Below are 17,515 nucleotides of genomic sequence, written 5' to 3' on the forward strand. Positions count from 1 at the left end.
AAATCATTCTGAATCAGCTCTTCTGATCAGTGTACATAGGCTTTCAAGCTGATTACCTCTGTGCACGCTCTGGGGAGTACGCAGCACTGAACACAGTGGGACATATGTAGTTCTGAATAAAAAAATGAATGCCAGTGTACAACATGTCCCATTGATTGAACTGGGTTGTAGATCCAGCTGTGTGATCTGATGTATACATATTTGATTGCAATTTTCTTCTTTGACATTTCAAAAAAGTTACCACCGAATATTGCACTATTCTTTAGCATTGATCTTGGCTTTAACTGTATATTGCGGCTGTTATAGGTGGGTCAGGGTGGGAGGGAGTTGATATTTTTATAAACAGCTTCAAAGAATATTGATCCTTAGTAGCAATTTCACTGCCTATATTGTCAATTCCATTGCAATGTCTGTATTGTAATGGAAATCAGACTTGTAGCATTTCTCACTTCCTTTTTGCCTCTGGGATTTGTTTGTGATTGGCAGGCAAGACTGTCAGTAATCTGTTTTGCTGGTGAATTATTAGCATGCAGTGTATAATCAAATGAGACAAATAATACTTTCTGATTTTAGAAACAGAAATTATCTAGAATAGATTTAGGAGTTTGGGGAGGGGGGTAGTTTACTAATTATATGGAATTCTTATTGCTGCTAAAATTGTTTAAGAAATAGTAGATTTAAAAAACCACTGTGTAGCCTGTTGTTATAGCTTTATATACACCAGCTGAGTGTTACAGATTTTTTAGATGTATTGTGTATAGACAGCTGTAAAGGTGCTATGTGTGTGTGTGTGTGTATAAGCAGATACATGTAAAAAGTAATTTATAGTGACCTTTGATTGAAATATATGTCATGCATCCAATTATTAATCCCAACTGGAGTAAACCCATTGTATCAATGAGGCATAAACACAGGAGTTTGGTCCCAGGACCTCCCATGTATACCAAAATCCTGGATGTCCAACCGTCATTATATACAATGGCATCTCTTATATAAAATAGTCAAATCAGGTTTTGAATTTTGGAATTTTATTTGTGGAATATTTTCAAGCCGGGATAAGTTGAATCAATGGATTTAGAATCTATGGATATTGAGCGCTGAGTGTATGTGTGAACACACCGTTCAATGCTAGATTCATTAGGTTTGTTTTAATTGGGATACCCAGTAAGATTGCAGTATAATGCTTCGGTGGAAAGAAATGCAAGAAGACCTTAGTCAAGTGTGATTGAAAAGGTTTACCATGTTGAATGCATTTCAAAATGCATTCAACATGGTATGTGATGATAACATATGAATTAATCTTTTCCAACAATCTAAACCCAACTTCAAGAGCATGATATGAACTATATTATATGCATAAACTCCCTGGGCACACAGACATTGTGCTTAGTCAGTGGAAATATTACCCTGATTTTGGATGTGCTCAGAGAAGTTCTTGCAGGCAGGCAGGAAGCTTCTTATGATGCATGTTTGAATCATTATAATTCCTAGTTCAGAATCATAGTTTGTAAAATCCCGGTGGGTAGTTTCTGGCAGCTTGCCTCTGAGACTTGAAAGTTAGTAGAGAGGTGGTTCCACATGAAGGACCTCGCTGATGACCTTCAGCTCATTTTCCGTATTATTTACTCAGAGCCATAAACTGTAAATAAGCACAAAGAAAGATTCATATTGTCTGTGCGCCTGTTTAGATTTCCAATTGACACTTTATTCTTAAATAGTGTGATATTGGCTAGAGTATAAACTCTACTGAATAAATCAGAGGATTAAATGACTTCATGCTTGTAATTAAATATAGTTTTATTGATTAAACGGGCAAGTTATGTTTGCTGAGGAGGCTTGTGGTTTTCACTCTCAGGGCTTGTTTACATGTCAGAATTAAAGCACTGTGTGCAGCGGGGTGGGTGGAAGAACTCTTCTGTGCATTTCAACAAAAGCTGCTGCTGCCCAGATATATTTTCCCTGCCAAAACCTATCTTAATGCCCCACCACAGTGTTTCCTGAAGTACGCTGGACTTCATTGCCCATCATTTCCAGTGGACTAGTGGACCAGTGACTAATAGCTAGGGTTCATGAGTGTGTCACTCAACATATGGAGACAGTGCCAGGGTGAGGAACCTTTGCTATCTTGATCACATTCTGATGTTGCTTGGCCATGTTGTTGGTGTTGTTAATTCATTCAGTCTCTTCCGACTCTTTGTGACCCCATGGACCAACCCACGCCAGAGCTCCTTGTCGGCCATCACCACCCCCAGCTCCTTCAAGGTCAAGCTGGTCACTTCAAGGATACCATCCATCCATCTTGTCTTTGGTCAGTCCCTCTTCCTTTTTCCTTCCATTTTCCCCATCATAATTGTCTTCTCTAAGCTTTCCTGTCTTCTCATTATGTGGCCAAAATACTTCATCTTGGCCTCTAATATCCTTCCGTCCAAAGAGCAGTCAGGCTTTATTTTCTGAAGTATGGACTGGTTGGATCTTCTTGCGGTCCAAGGCACTCTCAGAACTTTCCTCCAACACCACAGTTCAAAAGCATCTATCTTCCTTTGCTCAGCCTTCCCTTGCTTAACCATACCTAATTTTCAATTGTGAAATGTTCGAGGGTATGTCAATATTCATGGTCTTTAACACATTGGATGTGTGTGTGTTTTTTCAACTGGATGGAATAGGGAGGTTTGGGAAGTGAAATGGGAAAGTTGCAGACATGGATCATTCTCTTACCCATGGCTCTAAGCAAACTGTCTTTGAGAGGTAACATGGAAATCCTATCAAGGATAAACAGGTTCACATGTATGTAGTTATGACATGCCTTTGACTTTATCCCAAGTGGCAAGAGATAGAGTTTAGCATCAAAATGGACTCCTGCAGGTCTGAGAGAGTAATCAGTTAGGACCAAAGGGATTAGAAATGCCAAAATAGCAGCAGTGAAAAGTACTGTATTTCACCGCATAATAGTGGCCACTGCAAAATAGTCGCATCTTCTCTTTTGGCCTTCAAATTGGTATTTTCTTTTCCTCATGAAATGCATTGCAGCCTTGATTCATTGCCCCAATGTATTGCTGACAGATTATATGCATGCAGTGTAGCCAGTGAAGGAAGGCAGTTGCCCCAGTGTAAACAGTCTAGCTAGCATGGGAAGACTCCAGGCTTCCCTTTCCATGTGTCTTTTGCACTGTACAAACAATAACTTATAATTTTGCCACATTCCCTTTCAGTTCTGTCTCTTCACTCACTTGCACTATAATTTAATAGCTGCACACCCTTTTTGGTTAAAAAAGCATAAAATGCTACTGTTATGAAAGGAAGTTTTCTATATTAATGGTGCCTAGTAACAAATAGTAGTAGGGTAGCAATATAGTCTGAATGAGAAGGACATGAATAACTACATTACCTCTGAACCCTTGTTAGTTAAGGGTTCAATATTTACATGTTTTGTATTTCATAGAATCATAGAGTTGGAAGAGATCCCAAGGACCATCCAGGCCAACTTCATTCCACCATGCAGGAATATGCAATCAAAGCACAACAGATGATTATTCAACCTTTGTTTTAAAACCTGCAGAGAAGGATACTCTACCATTCTATCACTCACCTTTCACCACCAGGAAGTTCTTCCTAACGTTCCCTGCAGTTTGTATCTGTTGCTCTGTATCCTAATCTCAAGAAGAGCAGAAAACGAACTGGCTCCTTCCTCAGTATGACATCTTCTCAAATATTAAACATGGTTGCCATGTCCCCTCTCAACCTTCTTTTCTGCAAGCTAAACATACACTTCTCCTTAAGCTGCTTCTCATAGGACTTTCCTTCCAGAATTGTGGTACACAGAACTTCTTTTCTTCCATTTCTCTCCCCTATCCAAGTATGAGTCGGATAAGTGAAATGACACTCTACACATCTGACAGTAAAAGTTGCAACAAGGAGCTGGTACGCATCAAATATATGTTTACCCAAACAGGTTGTACCCAGTGTTAGCAAAGCATGATCTAACTGAGAGGCAAGAATGCAGGGGTGGAGATATGTCTGTGGGCTGGGGACAGCTTTGCTTCCAGACCCCATGTGGGCAACATCTCACTCATAGCAAGCCATTATCATACACAGTAAAAAGACGAGCAATCCCAGAGAAGGAAAGGTAGACCGACTGCATGTCTAGTGTTGGGAGGGAGAAGGAATCACCTATCTGTTAGGCTGTTATTTTAAATCATCCACCTTTTGGATTCTTCTGGATCAAAAGGTGGGTTACCAATCACCTAAACAAATGTTGACCATACTCATCTTCTTCACAAATTTTGTAATCTAGACATCACACTTTTGCTTCCTCAGCTATTTTTTTCCTTGTGAAAAACTAAAGCTCAGGGTGTGTCTTTTTTCACACAGTGCTGACAGAAGTATCTATATCATTGTGTAGGTTTTACAATGGCGTTTGCAGCAGGAAGAAGCTGCCCAACTGGAAGCTGCTATTGCCGCCAGAAGAAAGGAAGAGGAGGAGGAAAAAGAAAAGTTTCAGATAGAAAAAGAAGCCCTTCAGCGAGCAGAAGATAAAGAAAAAGTATGCTAAGCATGGGGTGTGTGGGTGCATGTGCGAGGGCTGTTTTTCCAGTGCCTTCATACATTTAAAGTGTTAATTGATCTTGATACTCCATATCCTCGTAAATAATCTTGAGCATTATTATCCAGATTAATGAGCGCTTAGTGGAGATCTGACAGTGCTGGCTGCAGCCTATACACTCCATGCCATTTTCAGAGCGATCATATTAAGCCATGTGTGTGTGTTTTAAAAGATTGCCTTTATTATGAATAACACCTTCTGAGGCATATTCATGTCGTCTACCATGCTGTCACAGAGGGTCAGCAGTACAGAGAAACTACTGCCTAGCACATTTTTGCTGTTAAGAGCTAATGTGGAGGAAAAAAAGCCACTGTGGTTTCCAGCGCCGCAGCAAGGTATGCTGCAATGCACCAAATATGCAATGTGATGATGGCACACTGCAAACAGAGCATCACAGGGACGGCTTCAATGTACAGAGGGCCCAGTGCCTGCCGTATGTGGGGAGGTGGGGGATAAAATGAACTGTCTGTCACTCAGTGGGTCTGACTCAGCAGTCATTTTGTTCATCATTTGAGAAGCGGAGTTCTAAAGAAAACCCTGATGGTCTTTCAGAAAAATAAAAAGGGAAAGTACAATATATATGGATTTGTATTGCTTCCAGGATGCCTGCTTCGTAGCATGTCATCCTGTATACTGTGCAGACCCTGATTAAAATAAGGCAAATTAAAGTCACTGAGGTTTCTTATCTCTGAAGTAGATAGTTCTGTAAGTAAAATTATTTTTTAAAGTGATGTACTGTTCATTATACATGCCATTTTTTTTAAAAAAAGTTGTCTTTCTCACTTATCATTTAGCCAAGATTCCCAGACTTTTAGCTAGTTTTTCCAGTCTATAACAACATCATTAAATATATTTCTTCTTTAGTCAGTCATAAACCACAAAACCAGGCAAAATATAGAACTCAAGTTTTATACTCTATGGGGTTTGCTTTCATTGTCACAGTATGCAGGTAAGTCTTTTCAACCAGCCTTTCCTTTTTCACGTCTGCAAGGTTTTATCAAATGAATATTATTACTCCTGCAATACAGGGAATACAAGGATTTTTTTGGTACATTTTCCATAGGTTAAAAAAAAGACAGTAGATCATAGAATGTCTATTTAAAAGGAAAATGTTGCACAAAACACTGAAAGCCAGCTTTTTTTAATACACATTTATACACACTGAAACCAGTGTTAGAAAATAAGAGCATATTTATTACCAGTAGGACTTGGAGAATAATTCACACAGATGCAGGGCTAAGATCCAGAGACATGTACTGGGATTTCTCTGTTTGGATCTGTTTTTTTCCCCTTCACTCTGCAGTCTTCATGTGGCATCATAGATTGCAAGGATGATAAAACATTAAAACATCTGGGCGTCCCCTGGACAACATCCTTGTAGATGGCCAATTCTCTCACACCAGAAGCGACTTGCAGTTTCTCAAGTCGCTCCTGACATGACAAAAAAGAAGAAGAAGAAAATAGATTGCTATGAACCTTTAGTTCACTGATCATATTTTGTGGGATGACAAAGAGAGCTGCTTTTCCAAAGAAACTTGTGGCCACAATCCAGCAATATGAAAAACCAAGGAATCTGCATGAACCTGGCTTCATGCCATCAGGTGGCAAGAAGAGCATGCGGCCTAACAATTTCCACTTGCAAGTCAGAGCAGCTACACAGCCTACAAACCTTTGCTCTCTGATTTGTTTATTGTACTATCCAGACTTAATCAGACACAATAAACCAGGGATGGGAAACTTTGAGAGACCCAGGGAAGCTACCACACACTGCACTGTCTCTTACTGGACTTTGCCACCCAAGGAAATGCAGAAAATTGTGATGTTTAATTTCCCCCCCAATGAACTCCCCTGCCACCAGACGTGACAAACAAGGACCACATGTTATTTTCCAAAAGAAAATCCCATTTTTGAGACTACGGATTTTATTTTACCACGTCAAGCAATATTTTTGTGTCATTTTGCTATCAAATGTTGGTGGGCCCATAATGGGCAAAAAGCTGTATTAGGTCTTCAGGGTATGTGTTGTTGATCCTTGCAATAAACAACATATAGAGCAAAGCTCTGTGGTTTCTTTTATTGTTTCCTACCCATTGCAAGCGTGAATAGTTGGGCAGCAAACACAGAGATTCTGTTCAATATCCAGGTTTCCAGTTGATCCCTCGCTTATTGAGTCATGCTGCTGTGAGGGTGCAAGGCACTTAGCGATCAACACAGAACATCTGCCATGTCCCCTTTTTAATTGCAGCCTCTACTTTCTGAGTTGATTAAACTTTATTTACATTTTAGTTGATAATATTACTGTGCCAGTGGAGCTGATTTTGAAATATGCTGTTTAGTGGCGGGGGGGGGGGGGAGCAGTGAATCCTGAATACACTGACTGTCATCCAAGTCTTACTCAGAAATATGTGTGTCTTCAGTGGGGGACACATATTTATAGCAAGAGACCTCTGCCTTTTTTGAGATCTTCTAAACTTCTGATGTATTTTTGCTGTCTTTATTATTAAAAAGCAATTATGGTTCAGTTAGTTGTAGAGCCTGCTCGGTGGCTGGTCAAGTAGACCATGATAATGCTGTTCCAGAGTATCTCACTCTGGATCAGCATCACTGTTTGTGGTCCATGTAGGTTGATCCTAAGAGTACAGAATTAGGTTCATGCAAGGTATATTCTAAGGACCAACACTCTGTCATCATTCTTTTTGTTTAATCTGATGGGGGCAATCCAATGCTTATCACCCATATCCTCTCCCTTGTCTTGATCTGCTACAATGACTCCCCTAATGGAAGGACAACCACCATTAGTTTAGAAGTGCTGGCATTAGCACTGTGACGTTTTAGCCAATTTTGTGCCAACAAGGATCAGGCATCCAACTTCTTCCATTATGAGGGAACAGTAGGGGTTCCCCATTGACTCATTAAGGCTCCAATTACACTGTGATATAATCCAGTTCAATGCAGTTAATTTGCATTCAGAAACTAGATTATATGGTACTGTAGATGGGGCCTTAGTGCAGTGAGCCCAAACTTTGGTCCTCCAAGTGTTTTGGATTTCAGCTCCCACAATTCCTAATAACTGGTAAACTGACTGGGATTTCTGGGAGTTCTGGGAGATACCTGGAAAACCAAAGGTTGGGAATCACTGATTTAGTGCTATCTATATGTAGTACTCTTGCTCACTGAGAAACCTAGAAGTAATAAGGAACACTTGCATGCTTGTTTAATGGCTGTTCACTTGGCCATTTCTCCTCACATATACTATTATTAATCTGCTCTCAAGGCAAAGATGTCTGGGGCCAGTTGGCATGAAGCCAGTATGAAAAGTACCAACAGCACTGGTGGCTTCAGTTAGATGCCAGCGCAGGAGGCATGTGGAAGTGGGCTATGTACCATAGGAGCTGTCTGGCTTTTCTTTATATTTGTGCTTAGGTTTGCTGGAGAATTGAAAAACCTCATATGTCTTGTTAAATTGTTCTTCTGTTTTCAATCAAATAAAATAATGAGATTGGAACACTGGAGAGATTTACTCTTGATTGCATGCTATTTTATTGAATAGTCAATAATTTGGTAATCCATTTGGGGTTATCACAAAATATGTTTCAAGTACATATGAAACGTAGCATTTGGGGAAGACTCCATTCGAATTATACACCAACGTATTCAGTGCATAGCTAACACGCAGAGCTGTTGTGATGCTATAGTTTGGACTAGAGACATATATAACTTTGAGCAGGAGCTTTATAGTCAGATAATTATCCTCTAGACCCTAGCAACCTTTTTTTTTTTTTTATGAAAAAGCATAATTTGTCACTAAGGCGATATGGAATAAAACAAGGCCATTAATGCAGTACAGAATTGATTTTATTCTAAGGCATAAACATGTCCAATGATATTTAGTAGAATGGTGGAAGTAATCAGAAATACCTAACTCTCTCAGCTTAATGTGACTATAAGAGAAGTTTTAATAACGCTATGCTTAAGAATATTCTGTGGTATGCTTTATTCCTTTGTTGGTGAAACCCAACCTGCAAAAACATCACTATTTCTGGAAATTCTTGCTTTTCTTCTGAACATGACAGGTAAATTTCATACATTGAAATAACTATATTTAAAAGTGATCTTTTGTCAAAATAACTGTGAACACATTCCAAAATAAGCACGTACAATAAGCATGTTTCCATTAACTTCCATTGGATGTTGCATTTCCTCATGCAAGTTGTCATGGTAGAGAAGTTTTTGAGTTTGTATATCAAGCCACTACGGCTGGGGTATTTTCTCTGCCTTCAGTGAAGTTAATCAATAAAAAAAATCTAGATTTTAAAGAAGAATGCAAATTACTGTTATGTTTTCTGTGCTATGAAGAGCATTTATAGATATAGATTCCCATGCACCCCAGTTTTGTAAGAGACTACAGATCAAATTGGTTTTTCTTTTGCTCCACCTATGAAAGTTAAAAGTATAGTTATCCTTCCACATTTGCTGGGATAGAGTTGCCTTGGTACAGGACCGTTGTGAAAGTGGAAACCATGCAAATAAATAGCCACACTTTTTTACCTGAATAAATATCTCTTTCGAATCTCTAGGCTCTCCAGTATGACTCAGTGGTTAACCTCTGCCAGAGATTAGTCATAGGATCATGCTGGAAGGCCTACAGATTTCTAGAGAAATGTTCTCTCTAGGGCCTCCATCATCATTGTATGGTCGACTTCTGTTGGAACTAGAAATTCTTAGAGACAACACATTAAGAAAATCCATGAATAATCATATCTGTAAAAGTGTGATCTGCAAATGTGGAAGGCTGACTGTAAATTCCTAATGACATTATATAATTCTGGGGTATATATAGTATATGTGGGGGATATTCAGTTCTGTAATAGAGCATGCCATGGTTCCTATCAGCCCAGAAAATGATCATAAGGTGACATAGTAGTTTCCATATAAAAAGAATGATGGGACCAACATTGCATCCTAATAATACTAATCATCATCATCATTTATATCCTGCCACCCACCATCTTCCAAAAGGGATTCAGGGCGGCTTATAAGACACTGTGGTGCAGTATATAACATAAACTATACATGAGTATAAAACAATATCACATAAAAATTATAAAACAACAAATATCATCACATAAAATAAAATAACACAACTTAAAATTGCATCTTTGAAAAATCCTAGTTTTTTTTTTTATTTCGTCAATGCAGTAGAATAAATACCCACCTACGAGTACAGACTGCCACCTAGTTTGAAACCCCTCTAGAATTTGTCCTGCCCTTGGGCTCAGAGTAAAGTAGTCAAAATAGGAATGCTCAGATTCTACACACTCTCAAAAACACCATGGGGATGGGGACAAGAAGTCGTGCATGAAAAAGTCTCAATTGGCACTGAATATAATCATTTGAATTTATGCCTATGTTCCTCAATTAAGGCCATCAATTTTCTTAGCTATACATTATTGATGCATATTTGCCATTTTTATTTTAACAGAGTGATGTATCATCCACTCCCCATCCAGAGTAAATACTGTAAATCATATGTTTTGAGGTAATCACAGTTTTGTTTCTCCTTTGAATATTAATTGACTTGTTTTTTCTTTTTTTCCTGAGAGAAGAGAGTTAATGAACCTTAAGCTTCAGCATTATTCTAACTTCTGTATTCCTAGAAACAAATATTAGAATTTTTTCCAGTGCATTCCCTTCACTTTTGTAGTTATTGCAAAAAACGGTATTAAGGTGCAAGCAATCTGCTGCCTTTGGCTACTTCTGTGCAGTATTTTCTATAAGATGATAAAGGAAGTTTTGATCTTTGAGAGAAACTGAATCTCTGCTACATGAATGTATTTCAAACTTTCCCTTCTGGGAAGAAATCTCAGCTTGGTAAGAGTATGAGCTTTCTAGTGAGTGAGGTGGTAAAACTGTACCCAGATCCTTTTTTGTTAGTGAACAGCTAGTTTTTGCTGTTTCAAAAGGTCTTGCTTTCATTCTGTTCCAGAATTTCCCAGGAGGCATGTTGAGATGAAACTGGTAAAATCCGTCTCTTACCTAAAAAAAAAAAAGACTCTGAGAAATTAATGGAGTCATCATAAGTTTACTTGGGCTCATCTAAACCTACCAGAAAATCCATGCCACAGAGGTGTTTGGACGCTTGGCCTCCAACCTGCAGCAGTGTTAGGGCACAGTCCAGCCAGTCCACCTGGGCCAAAACTGGTTCAGTCTGGCTGTACCTTCACTCTCATATTTCCCATTGTATCAGTCACTGCAGCAGGAGCCCACAGAGCTCAAGAGAGCTCTTTCTGTTGCTGGCCAGAGATAGAGGGGAGTCAGCAGGAAATGTGACCAAAGATAGCCAGTAGCTCTCCTGAGCCATCTGCTGCAGGGACAGGGGTGAGATGTTTGCAATCCATCTCCATTTCTGTGTTTGATGATTGCAGGGAAAAGGGAATGGCGGTGACAGCCTGTGTGGAAAGCAGACCACTTCACATTGGAGCATGTCTGATGGTCACGCTCTGCTTGAAGTGCCTGACTGTACTTAATGAGGAGTTACTCTGGTTTACCCTGTGTTAAGAAGTCCCCAGAAGTTCTGGTTCATGTTGGGTTTTTGATTTAGTGTAGACAAGCTCTTGAAGGCAGGTGCATGCACGCGCATGTGCGCACACTCACAGGGTAGGAAGTGTGAAGGTATGAATTATATACTGAAATAGCACTACTGGTAAAACAGATTTTCCTCTTTCCTCCAGACTGTCCAGGAACCCCTGAAATAAGTTCTGAAGAGCTGGGAAACCTTGTGATGTCTGCTTGGTGGTTGCAGGGATGAGGTGGAGGAGGAGAAAGGCAATTTAGACATTTGATAATCTGGCAGTTTGATTTTGAATATAGCCTTATGACATTCACATAGAGATAAATTCAGTGTAGCATGGAGCTGACTGATTTCATCCCATCAGTTAATGCACTTACTAAATGAGGTACATACATGTGTGAATAAGTCTTCAGATGCACCTGAGCCTTCATACAATTTTAAGTGATTTAAAAACATATAATTTCATACAACCTTTAGTGAAATACAAGGATAATGTGTCTTATAGTGAGATTCAAATTCCCACTGAGCTATGAAACTCATTGAGTGAATTTGAGCCAGTTACTCTCTTCCGACCTGACCTATCCCATGGGAGTGTAGTGAGCTAGAGGAGGAAAGAAGAGAGCCATGTAAACACAAATCAAGGAACATGAAAGGCACTGCATACTAATTCAACCAGAGAAATCTGCCATAGAAGAGCTATGGTGATGAACCAACCTGGACACCATATTATTTGAGAACACAGAAATCCTGGACTACTCTAAACAAATACTATATCAGACTACACAGAGAAGCAATTGAAATCCACAAGCATGTGGACAATTTCAATAGAAAGGGGGAAACCATGAAAATGGACAAAATCTGGTTACCAGTATTAAAAAAAACTCTAAAATCAGGACAGTAAATAAAAACCAGGCAAATTCCAGACAAGAATCAGTCAGGGACAGCTAATACCTCCCAACAAAGGATTTCCCCAGGCAGGAAGCAGCCAGGCTTTGAAGCTGCAAGACCATTCAATGCTAATGGCAACATCTCCCACCCTTGACATTCCACAGATTTATAAACTGCACTTGCCTAGTTTCCAACAGACCTCTCAACGTCTGAGGATGCCTGCCATAGATGTGGGCAAAATGCCAGGAGAGAATACTACTGGAACATGGTCATATAGCCCAGAAAAATCACAGCAAACCTATGCTGCATTTTGCTTATGGAAGAAAAGAGCATGCATAAAATGTAATCATAATCTACCATAATCACCACAACAGCCTGTTTTTTTTTTTAATTAATTGAGACTGTGACAATCTACAAAGGGGAGAATAAACTTTGTATGGCTGCTACTTGTTTGCTTCCTGGGGTGGAGGGGAAATTGGACAGATACCCTCCCCCCCCCCAAGTTTAGTCAAGGGAAGAATCAGTTGTAATTAACCTTTGGTTTATCTCTGTTGTGGGCTAGTTCTTTTTCCCTCACAACAGAGGAAGTGCTTGTGCTGTTAATTAGTTTTTGCTCCGAACAAACATATCCACAGTTGCTGGATGTCATTCCACAAACCTCACAGCCAGACTATCAGCTCTGAAATGCACAAGAGTATTTCTGTGTACCTTCTCATATTATGGCTCTGACACTTGAGTTCTGTTTGCTTTCCTGGCTGCTAGCTTTGATCAGAGTGTCCAGATATTGCCCGGTTTTCTTCATCCGCCTCCTGCGACGTCTGCTTTCAGTTATTCTACTGGATGTGTAGTTTAAGGAGAAAATCTAAAACCCAGTTGAGCATTACTGTGTTTATTTCACTCCCTTGTCTTTCTCATTCACACACTTGTATTTTGTCTTGTGTCTCCTCTGTTGGAATTTACTGTTACATATTTAAAAAGAGGTCTTTTCTGACTACGTGTAAAAAAGTTCCTAGATTGAAAATGTATTTTCTTTCTGATTTGTGCCGTGATGCTTTCTTTTATATAAGAGGTGCAAAAAGTGGGTGTTACAGCAAGTACAGTCAGGTTTACCTATTCTTTAAGCCTGTTGCGTTCTCAGAATGTGAAATGGACAGTTAAATTGCTACGTGACAATATGCTGTGGGCAAATACAATAGAAACCAAAATAGCCTTCATTCAGTGAAAAAAAATCTCTCTTTCCCTCTTACCCTCCTTTTTTTGGTTAACTTTACTTTTTTTTAATCCTTAGGTGAAAAAGTACTGGGCTGAAAAGCAACGCCAGTGGCAGGAGATGGAAGCAAAAGATCTACTACGTTTGGCAGAATTTAAGAAATTAATGGCTGAACAAGTGATTAAAGACAGAGAAAGGTAATGTTACCTATATAAGGTATCATTATACACATAAAAAGCAATCTTTATTGAGTCATAGTTGGAGATATCTGTTAGAAAGTCTTCTTTAGATTTATTTCCTTTTAAAATGACTGCTTTATTTACCATTTAGCATGTAATAAAATAAATATGATTAGATTATGGTCGTGCACACAATTACTCAGAAACTCAATGGCGCTTACTTCTGAACAAATTCTCACTCTTCTTTCTCGTTCATACTACTTTGTTGATATGTCCTGTTTGAAATCGGTGATTGGGTCATGGTTGCCCCAAAATGGCAGAATGAGCTACCTCCTTTAAAAACAGCACCCATCCCCTCCCTCCAATTGTATGTTCTTGCTCTTTTATGGACACATGAACATGTAGTGCAGTGTTTCTCAATCTGGGTGTTGGGATCCCTGGGGGGAGGGGGTGTCATGAGGGGGTTTCAGAGTGGTTGCTTTGGCATATATTTCTGATGGTCTTAGGAACCCCTTTCACAGAGAAGGCTAAAGATCTCTCCACCTGTACTTCTCTTCCTTTTTGGAAACAGATGATGAATCCTCCCACCAAAAGCCATCCTCTGTTGTGATTGACTGGTCTTTCAGCCAAGGGGGGGGGGGCTGTTTCTCAGACTCCAAGTGGGGAGGGGAGAGCATGTGTGCTCGGCACATGGCAGTGTGGTGTGCATGTGCATGCGAGGGAGAGCGTGCAAGGTTGGAAGGAGCCTTGTGCCAGAGAGTCTCTTCAAGACATGGGGGTTCTGTTTGGGAAGTCTGGCCCAATGCTATCATCGGTGGGGTACAGAATGCTCTTTTATTTAGGCGAACTATAAATTTCAGGAACTACAATTCCCAAATGTCAAGGTCTATTTCCTCCAAACTCCACCAGTGTTCACATTTGGGCATATTGAGTATTCATGCCAAGTTTGGTCCAGATCCATCATTGTTTGAGTTCACAGTGCTCTCTGGATGTAGGTGAACTACAACTCCAAAACTCAAGGTTAATGCCCACCAAAACCTTCCAGTATTTTCTGTTGGTCTTTGGAGTTCTGTATGCCAAGTTTGGTTCCATTCTATCGTTAGTGAAGTTCAGAATGCTCTTTGATTGTAGGTTAACTATAAATCCCAGCAACTACAAGTCCCAAATGACAAAATTCAAATTTGGGCGTATTGGATATTTGTGCCAAATTTAGTCCAGTGAATGAAAATACATCCTATATATTGGATATTTACATGACAATTCAGAGCAGTAGCAAAATCACAATTATGAAGTAGCAACAAAAAATATGTTATGGTTGGGGGGCACCACAAAATGAGGAACTATCTTAAGGGGTCACAACATTAAGAAGCTTGAGAAACACTTCTGTAGTGAATTAGGCCATCATTCCATATCGACTGGTACTATTGAATATGGCACCAGAAGCTAAAATCTGGTATAATGCTGCAACATCCAACACACAGCTACATTCTTAAATATTTTCTTGATTTGGTCTCCATTGCTTCACAGTATGGGCTCAAACCAGTGGATTCAGATGTCAAGGAAGGAGCTTTAACTAAACTGTAGAAACAATTTTTTGATGGCATGATGCACCTTGAAAGGCAGTGGACTCTTCTTCCTCAGAGGTTTTTAGGTGGAAGCTGGATGGCTAGCTTCGCCAGCAGTAATTTTTTTCTGCGTTGTCAGGTGGTTGGACTAAATGATCCCTTCCAGCTCTCTGATGGCTATAAGAGAAAAAAAAAACAGCTTTCAGATTCTGTCAGCTTCCAATCAAAGGCCATGATGCCTTTCAGCCTTCTGTGGGTCTGATGAGACCCACTACTTTAACCTCTACAGCTCTTTTTATGCTAGCATTCTACTAGCAAACAAAAGGAATGAAATATTTCTATTTAGACAGCAGTGTTCCCCATTCCTGTGTTACACATTATAATGCTTCTTGTTAACAGTGAACATGTAGAACATGTCTTCTGTCTTTTCCTCCTTGGGGCTTTCAGTCTATTCTGAAACTGGAAGACTTAGCTCAGGAAGTTGCCTGAGGCTACTGAAGGTCAGGTTCTTTCCATACATGTTTTCAGTAGTGGTTATAAGAAACGATGGTAATTATAACAGTTCTAACTGAAATATCCAGGTATTGGAGCTATGTTATTATATTCTATTATTTTGATTGATTGATTGAGATGTCTGTGCTTCTTCTCTTATACTGACAGTTGAGTCAAGATGAGACAATTCTCTGAAAATTATCACTCTTTGTGAGTTTACTGAGTTGAGCTTTTTCCACGAAGCAGACTGATTTTGGGCTCCCAATTTGCCTCAAGGCCAAACGATAACAGCTGCCCATTCTAGAAAGAGTCAACTTGTATTAATGACCGCATTTGATACTTTTGCATTAACTTGGCAATTTGAGGCTGCAAAAAGATATGATCTGAAGACTGAAGGAGGGAATTTTCCTCTCTCTCTCTCTCTCTCTCTCTCTCTCTCTATACATATATATATATATATACATACACACACAGACACCCCACCACTATCTCCTGGAAGGGACTCTGGGTGGCTCACAAAAGCACTCCAGAATGCTGCATAAAATAAATAATACATAAGAGGAAAACAACATAAAATTATAGCAACAACCATAACGAGTGCACATAACATAACATAACATAACATAATAAAATTGTTAAAATTATAAAATATAGTAATACTGGCTGTCATCAATTAACAAACTAAAGTGCTGGAATGAATAATCAGTCCTCACATATACCCTTTTAGGTCTATTCAAGGTCAAAGGCTCATTAAAAAAAACAATGTTTTTAAGCTAGATTGAAAGGTTTTTTGGAGGGGGCTCACCTAATCTCTCTAGGGAGGGCATTCCAGAGCCAGAAAGCCACCAACAAGAAGGCCCCTTCTCTCGTCCCCACCAACTGTGCTGGTTCATAGAAGGAGATGCAGTCTCGAAGATAGTTTGGACTTGAAGCATATAGGGCTTTAGAAGGTGAGAACCTTCACTTTAAATTGGACCCAGAAACTTATCAGAAGCCAGTGGAGTTGCTTTAATAGGGGCATAGTATGCTTCTTATAACTAGCCCCAGTTAGTAATTTGGCATCCGGCTTTTGAACTAACTGTAGTTTTCGAGCCATTTTCAAAGACATTACAGTAGTCCATTCTGAATGTAACTAAGGCATGGACTACCTTGGCCAAGTCATTCACTATGAGAACTGCTTGCACAGTTCTCATAGTGAATGAGGGGAGGAGAGATGGATCACTCTTGCATATTTTGATTTTCTTTGTTTCCTTCTGCACTATATAACACTAGAAGTCCATCTTCCATTTGCCCTGGTCTTGAGGGACGGCACATATATATATAACCATATATGAGGCATTTGATTGCTGGCCAGGAATAGTCAAGCTAGCATTAGCTTGAGTGCCCAATGCTACTGTTGTCTAAGACAGGATGCTAGATCATATCAGCTAAAGGAATAGAATACTTTATCTGCTATTGGCCACCTGCTACATCATTTATTTTGAGCCATCATTTTTTGTATTTATTTTGAAGACTTATACCACAGTTTTCAGTCAAAGTGTTTTCAAAATGGTTTACAGGATAGAGGTAATAATGCAAATCCACAAATCTATGTTCACAAAAGCAATCAGCAGTGGTGCTGAATTTTCCTCCCAGAAAGAAGAGAGGTATAGAAGGAACCTTGCAGCCATTTATTTTTTGGCATATAGCTGAGTCTGGTTTCACCATGATGCTTTTCCCTGGCTGTGGGGGAGTCCAAATAATGTTTCTCTTCTGACCTCCTACATATAACTGCTTCCCCCCTACCTCACATTGTTCTTTTAATACAAATAGCTTTCCTATATCCATGACCTTATCTTTCATTCACATTTCTGTCCTGGAGTAGATAAACTCACACTTATTTTCGATTGCTAAAGTGTGGTTTTCTACCCTAGCTATTATTTTTCTCTCCTCCCTTGCCAAACCTTCTTAGCAGAACAAGTACGACCCCTTTGTGCTTGACACAATAATTATTTCTACTCACACCTACTT

General features: G+C 39.5%; 1 protein-coding gene across 3 annotated transcripts in view; it reads left to right on the top strand.

Annotated features, from left to right (window-relative positions):
- The window catches only part of CCDC148 (coiled-coil domain containing 148), a 150,774-nt gene that overhangs the window by 115,406 nt on the left and 17,853 nt on the right, over positions 1-17,515 (top strand). For all 3 annotated transcript variants that reach the window (XM_060777301.2, XM_060777311.2, XM_067472297.1), the window contains exons 11-12: positions 4,400-4,540; positions 13,348-13,466. In XM_060777301.2, coding sequence (XP_060633284.2) covers positions 4,400-4,540; positions 13,348-13,466 — 260 coding nt within the window. The remainder of the gene's footprint in view (positions 1-4,399; positions 4,541-13,347; positions 13,467-17,515) is intronic.

The sequence above is a fragment of the Anolis sagrei genome, chromosome 1 (genome assembly GCF_037176765.1).
Source record: "Anolis sagrei isolate rAnoSag1 chromosome 1, rAnoSag1.mat, whole genome shotgun sequence".
NCBI classification, from domain to species: domain Eukaryota; kingdom Metazoa; phylum Chordata; class Lepidosauria; order Squamata; family Dactyloidae; genus Anolis; species Anolis sagrei.